This window comes from Apaloderma vittatum, unplaced genomic scaffold, assembly GCF_000703405.1.
Source record: "Apaloderma vittatum isolate BGI_N311 unplaced genomic scaffold, ASM70340v1 scaffold24441, whole genome shotgun sequence".
NCBI classification, from domain to species: domain Eukaryota; kingdom Metazoa; phylum Chordata; class Aves; order Trogoniformes; family Trogonidae; genus Apaloderma; species Apaloderma vittatum.
In genome coordinates, this window is record NW_009697694.1 from 1,442 (window position 1) to 8,912 (window position 7,471).

The 7,471-nt window shown below is 40.6% G+C and overlaps 1 protein-coding gene across 1 annotated transcript; it reads right to left on the bottom strand.

Annotated features, from left to right (window-relative positions):
- Window positions 1-1,136: 1,136 nt before the first annotated feature.
- On the bottom strand, window positions 1,137-7,459 carry SRSF7 (serine/arginine-rich splicing factor 7; the record flags this gene model as incomplete). The annotated part of the gene is made up of 8 exons (XM_009877740.1): window positions 1,137-1,442; window positions 2,559-2,594; window positions 3,187-3,231; window positions 5,369-5,422; window positions 5,789-5,890; window positions 5,975-6,049; window positions 6,930-7,106; window positions 7,254-7,459. Coding segments are annotated over 8 exons (750 nt in total), but the record flags the coding sequence as incomplete, so codon positions are not given.
- Between the last annotated feature and the right edge of the window lie 12 nt (window positions 7,460-7,471).

Consider the following 7,471-nt stretch of genomic DNA (forward strand, 5'->3'; position numbering starts at 1 on the left):
TTTAAAAATCACGGCTCACCCAAGGTGCGACTGAAGTTAAATCTTGTAAATTTTAAGATGCTCTGCTGCAGCTGCCACATCAGAAGCAAGACTGCCATGACAGACTTTGTAGGACACCCAAATAGGCCTTCCTTTCCATTTCAGTGCTTCTTTGCTGCCAAACCTGGCCTTTATTTCTGCTACGTATCTCATCTTGGTGAAAAAGTTTGCTTTTTTCCCCTCCACATACCAGTTTGTTTGTTCAGTCTAACATCTGTTTCCACCCTTTTGCTGTAATCTGTGTCAAAGTGCCTTATCATGCAATTCCGGACTACAGAATGAGGACAAGCACCGCATCTGACACACCTATACACAAATAATTAATCCTGCAGGTGTGTATTTGCTGTAAGAAATGAGCTCAAATCATCTCTAGGATCTGGGCTGCTAAAAAACCATACAAATTTCTATGAAGCAAGTTAGAATTCCTGAGGTCAACTGTGAGAATCTTTCACTTGGAGGATGAAAGTTTGAGTGAGCTGCACAAAGACCAGTAACAGCTTACTTTTGCTTCTCACATTTTTCTAAGGTCCTTCAGAAAACAGGTCAGAAGACCTTGCATCTTCCCTCAAAAAAGAAAAACATGCCTTGAGTCATTTTAATAAATCTTTGTACGAATAGCCTAAAGAATTAAAAATGCAACAAGTAGCAATTGTCAAGATATTAATGATTTCTATTACATTTAGAGGTTTTTGCAGATGTTATTAATTTAAAAGATGTCAAGTGTTGTTTCGAATAAAAGCCTATCCTTTAATTTTGAGGCATCTGGTACTACAACCAGTTAAGCACCAGAGAGTAAGCTTCGCAGACAAATTAAATCAGCGAGAAAAATGAATGCCTGCTAAGTATTATAAAGGAATAAAAATAGCATATGCAAATTTTAGCCATTTGCAGGCAAAGATGGATTTTAAATTCCATTTGAAAGAAAGCAGAAACCAATCCTTCCACTAAAGACCATTGATGAATAAATGTGAAAAGTGACTAGTTTGAGAAGAGACTGGTATTAGTCATTCCCATTTTTGATCTACATTACATGACATACAGCTAAAATTACCCAAATGTTGTAACAGAAGCAGCAGGGTTACTACAGAGAAGTTTTAGTTAAAAATACACATTTTATTTCAATGTGCCAATAAAAAAGTCCCACATTTTCATATCACAGGAAGTTAAATTCATACAATAAAAAGAGACCTGTGCTAGTCTATTGGTGTGACTCAGAAGACCCAGATCATGCCAAATTTTAGTTGATATACTCTTCTATCTACATTCTTACATTTACAAAGACACCACAAAATCCCTTATAATAATGTAAGCAAAATAACTTTCTTCCTAAAAGATTAGCTTCATAATTTTAATCCATTCTTTCAGGACTTGCGCTTCTTTGAGGGCTTCCTGATGGTGAACGACTGAAAGGAAAAGAATCCAGTTAGTATTTCAATAGTCATCTGGGATTCACAAATACAGAAAAAGCAACAGACTACTCCAGCACCCTTTAAGCACCATTTTAAAAATAACATAGCCTATCACAATTGACAAAGTTAATGGGTTGACCTTAGAGATAACGCATTTAGTTTATTTGGTCATACTTTCACATTTTTGCATTTCTCTAGTGTTATTTTTATAATACAATTTACATGTGATCACTGTAAAGCTATCTAAAGGGTACTACCAATAGAGACCTTTGTGGATGCAGGGTACTTTTCTAATACAGCAGCTTGTCCAAATCTATTACGGTGATCACTCAGTGTCTATGAGAATTTATTCAAGTCCCTTGTTAGTGAGGTTAGACTACATACAGCCATTTTTTTAAATGAAGCAAATCTAAGTGTAAAAGTTCTGTTAAGTATGCTAAAAAAACCACCCAAAACCCGAAAAACTTGCAAGGCAGAAAGATCACCAAGGCAAGGGACAAATCATGGCAGGTCTACAGCTATTCTTACTAGGATATATCCCCTCCCTGCAAATCCTGAAGTTGTAAAAATGAACTATTCAGGAATTCAAACTGGGGAAAAAAAAACACTGCTCATTATGCCACTACACATATATGCATACACACAGAGATAATTATTTACCAACTTAACCAAGAAAAAAAATAATCTGAGGAAAAGCAGTAAAAATAACAGGCTCGATCTCCATTCCTGACTGCTATGGCCAGGTTACTCCACTCTACCTTCCCCAGTCTCACTCTAGCTTTTAGTAAGATTCAAAGCTGATTCCCACATTTATGCAGTGCTTTAGGTTCACCAGCAGAGAATCCCTGGGCATTACAACTGTGAGAGAACTGAAATGAACACAGGAGCACACAAAGCAGAGACACACACTGCCACACAACCAGTAACCCCCTGAATTACTACCATATATAAAACCACACTCACAACATTATTTCCGTTGAAGAGATCTCAGCAAAATACCTTTCCAGTATTTTCCTACAAGCAGCAGTCAAACTCCTCAGCAGAGATCACTGCAGATACTAAAATACCAGCTCTACGGAGTCTACGTTATTAGTAGGGAGATCAACATACCTTCTCTTTGGAGATGGTGATCGGGACTTTGACCGACTGTCAAAACAGAATATCATCAATGCAGCTTAAAGGTCAAATGGAGCTTTTGTATTTAAAAAAAAAATATAAAAAATAAAGCATCCTAGACAGTTATGAAATTTTTATGGGAATCTAGACAGGTCTTGAAAACAGCAAAATTTTCAAATCAATTTGTACTCTGAGAGTGATTTTCAATTCATTTTAGCATGGAGATTAATTATAAGCAACTGTCTTCAGCAAACAAAACAGGAAAACAAGGGCTAGTCCTGGGGCGGACTTTGATGACACACACCGCGCCCCCCCCCCCCCCCCCCCCCGATTCCTTTTATCAACAGCATTAAAAGCTGAAGCCCATTATCTACTGGATAGAAAAATTTAACAAAACCAAGCACAAAGACACAAAAACAGTACTATGTTGGAAACTACAAAGAGTTAATGAAAACAAAGAGATGGGTAAGGAACATATTCTAAATAGCTGCAGAGGAAATTTTACAATATCAGTCATACTGCAGATTAGCTAGGCATCTGTGTTTGGAGGACTTTTTCTAAAGGACCAGGCTCTCTTAGTCATTCTAGATACTGCTGCAGATTTTATTCTCTGTACGCTTACCTCTTAGCCAGTGAGACAGATTTTGATCTGCCATGAGACCTAGACCTACAACAGGAAGAAAAAAAGACAGCTCAGCAGGGAAGCTAGTAGTATGCATGTTCCCACATTTGAGGCAGCACAAGACACACTAAACATGTAGAACTGTCATACTGAATGGACAGAACCCTGCAAGTTTCCGGTGCTTTTCCTTCTCAGTTTTCAGAAGAAATCTTTTCAAATGAATGCTGCGTATGTTGCTCTGTACTCCAGTCCCTGGCTGATGGCTGGTGTTTGCTGGTGCAGGTGGCAGAAATACATGATCAACCCAAATCCTGAGCAGTATTTTCACAAAGTTAACAAAAAGCCATGCTCTAAACTTGGAAGTTTCATTAGGCTTGAGGGACATCTACCACCATACCTAAAACTGGCTGCAGGCATTTGTTTTAAATCTGTCTCGAATTATCCCTTGTGAAGAGACTGCCAAAAATGTCAGTCTTGGAAACAGGATTGCTGCACCATAGGAACAGTCCCTAAAACAACCCTGAAATTTTTATGTTCCAAAGGAAGTGTTGTACTTTCCACATTCAAGGCTTTCCACAACATCCAGGTGCATGCTTTGATGCTGTCAAACCAGCAAACATCATGTAATACTTATTCAGTCTGTCTTCCTCAAGAATCAAGAGCCTGTCTCTGGATGCTATGCATTCCTTCGATTCTTCTGTAAAGAAACCATCTCTCAGTTGCATCATGTGGAATTTTAACAGTGACTTCATTAGAGTTAAGCACCAATATCCTGCCACTTCTCTCTACTGGTATGCCTGCACTTTCCTCTGCCTCAGTCGCTTAATGTCTATTTACAACAGAAGATGTCACACAGTGACGACTAGCGATTTTACTAAAAGCATCCCTTATGTTGCAGAAAACCATCCTGGTATGAAAAAAAACCAAACAAAAAACAACGGCCACAAAAATTGAGATGTTTTTCTCTTTGAAAGCCTGTTAACTGTAGCTGTTTTCTGCTCATCGGTGACAGTGAACAGTGATGAGCTGTGATTAAATCACATTGAAACAACTGGTATCAAGCTTCAATATATTTCAGCAACAGGTAGAGAATGTATACCTGGTCAGTGAAAGGCATTGCTCTACTGCCTTGTGGAATCTCCCTTCTCTTTTACTAGCTAGTTAAAAGAGAAGGGAAATTCCTTAACTAAGCCATCTTCTGGTCTTCATGTCTTCATTCCCTAAGAACTCCTGTCATTGCTCCCTGTTCCATTCTCAGAAAATGCCACCACCACCTTGCAGCACTGGAACTCCTATCTTCAGCTGTAGACTCTCCCACTTACTCCCTTAACCTAAAGCTTCCCTTTATGTTTTGTTTTGTCTTGGCCGAGTGTTTTGTTATCCATTGCAAAAAGCAGACATCAAACCAGAACCGCAGGCCTGGGAATGGGCTGGGGCAGGAGCAGTACCATCTCCTTCAGATCAGAACCTCAATTTACTCTTGCTTTCCTATGACAGCTCGCCGAGGACATCCAATCAACCTATGTCAGGCACACTATCTGGACAAGGCTGCACAAAGCACCAGCTGCGTTCACATGCTCTGGAAGGATTGAACTGCAACTTAACAGAATGAATGACACAATGCGTTCCTTTAAAATTTTAACTGTCACTCTTAAGGCACATTCCCTGGTACAAAATAATTCTGGAAAGTGTTTATCTCAAATTTAATTTCAGCTCATGCCAACTGACACTTCAGCAATGAACAAAGCTGGAAACAGCTGTAACACTCATGGCACTAGCAAGCCCTTCGCAACTTGCACAGCTATATGAATTAATGCTTTAACACACTACTGGAAAGGCATCTTGATTTATTTGTCAAATAATGGGAAGAATCCATAATCTTGTGCATGCTACACAAAGAAAAACTTTTCAGATTAATTCTAGATTTGTTTGCTATGTTAGCTGTTAATGCAACCTGATCAAAAGAGTACTTGGAATGACTATCAGGACCTGGCTATCAGTGATATGTAAAACAATAAAAGGAAAAAGAATGCTCTTCTGCACTGCTTTTTAAAACTACAGACACCTAAGTCAGTGGAGAGAAAACACTGCTTTTTCTGAAAATGCTGACAGCTGTTACAAAGCCTAAACTGACTTCCAAGCAACTTTTACTAAGTATCCACAGTCACAGAGAAGATCTTACCTGCTTCGTGGCCATGTAACTGATCTGGATCTAGACCTGGATCTTGATCTAGATCTGAAATAAAACATTATGACAAAACAAAAAACAAGTAAGTCAATTCAACCAGAAGTCATGAAAATTACAGCACTACTTAGTATCTGCACGTTTAACTTAACTTAAAACCTATATGATCAACGGACATTTTTTTACATCGATATTCATCATGGGATATGCAGCTGTGTAAGGTCTCAAAACTTAATCGTGTAACAATGCCAGTAAATTCTACCAGGCTTATCAGAAACTTCTTAAAACATGCTTCTGCATTCACACTTGTGAATTCTAGAGGTTTTTAAGTCTGCTATCCAGTACCTTTTTGAATCCCTTAACTAAAACAGGAAACAACACAAAGCACACAGCCCATCAGAAATTACTACCAATTACCTTGATCTCTTCAAGGAACCCGATCGGGACCGGCGGGGAGACACAGATCTAGATCTACGAGGAGAAACAGAGCGGGACCTACGATAGGAAGCTGACCTGGACCTGCAAAGAAGTCAATTAGAGTTACATGTGTAGATTTTTTAAGCAAAAGAAGCAAAGCAGAACAAAAGAGAAACTTAAGCATACCTCCTACCACGACTGCGACTGCGTGACCGAGAATACCTTCTTCCTCGGGACCTTGAACGGGATCTAGACCGGGACCTGATTTTAGGTTAGAGGAAAAGAATATCAGGAAACAGCTGCAGCAATCAGTGCATGTGAGGCCCTGCTGAAGTCAGAACTTTCAGAAAACTAAACAACTAGCATCTGTCAGTTGGAAAACTCTCTGGGCCTACTTGTCTTGAGCATTTTACTACCTAGAAAAATGTTAAAAGCTGAATTACATTGCAGAATTACATTAGAATAGAAAACACTGTAATGCGTATTTAAAATAAACCTTGCAAGTTTGCAGGTCGACCCTCTTTGGCCCAAGGTCTAGCAGATCTAGACGATCTAGAAGTATCTATAGCCGATCGCTGCATCTAGGTGTTCTCTTCAATCTAACGACGATCAAACTGACAGCCCAATGAGCCAGGGTGAGGCTTGATTGACGCAAGAAGATTTTTCTAGGTGGGAATGTGGTCAATCTGCTGTTCCTCTTTCTAAACCGGAGGGGGGCCCCAATTGAAAGCCAAATTTACTGTTACGGCGATCACCGTCTCAAATTTTCTGCCCTTAAAGAATAAGGTGAAGCTACGTGTAGATGGCTCGAGGGGATCTGGCCTCTTATGCTGATCACCTCAAGGTCTAGGAGGATCTTAAGTGTCGGATTTGCAAGGCGCCTCAGCATGAAATCTTAAGGCTCGTGACATTCTGAATCAAGGCGACTGACTCAAACGAAGAAACCTGAAAGGTTTTGACCAGGTTGATTATTAAGATAGCAACATTTGATAGAAATAGCAACAAATTGTATTACACACCTATACATTTATTCTAGCATTAAAATTCAAAGCAAACTGGCGTAACATTCTGTTCTTTGCTAACAAGAGCTACACAAAAGCAAACTGGCGAAGCAACCCAGCCACTCTGGCCCCACACGTACCTGCTCCTCCTGCGGCGACTATAGCGGTGGCAATCATAAGCATAGTGGCCTTTCTCACCACACTCATAGCATCTGTCATTGGGATCAAAGGGGCGCCGTGCAGGAGGCCTGTCATAACGGGAGCGACGAGGCATCCCTGTTGACACTTCCACTCTAACCCTGGAGCCACATATCACCCTGCAACAAGACCACGATAGCTCCAAGTTAACTGTTACTGTTTATGGCAGAACCACAAAACGGAGAAGAACGGAGAGCAAACCACAGTTGCCTCCCTGGTCTCAAAACCAGCTGTAGCTCCTGCAAACATCTGAAGTGCACACGTACTTCCCATCAAGTCCACGGACAGCATCTTCAGCATCCCTCGGGTCTTCGAACTCCACGAAGGCAAACCCCGGCGGGTTCCTGGCGATCCACACGGTTCTCAGGGGCCCGTAGTAGCTGAAGGCTCTCTCCAGCTCGCCCTTGCCCGCGCCCGTGCCCAGGTTCCCCACGTACACCTTGGTCTCTGCAGGAGCGAATCCAGTGTCAGCGCCAGAACACAC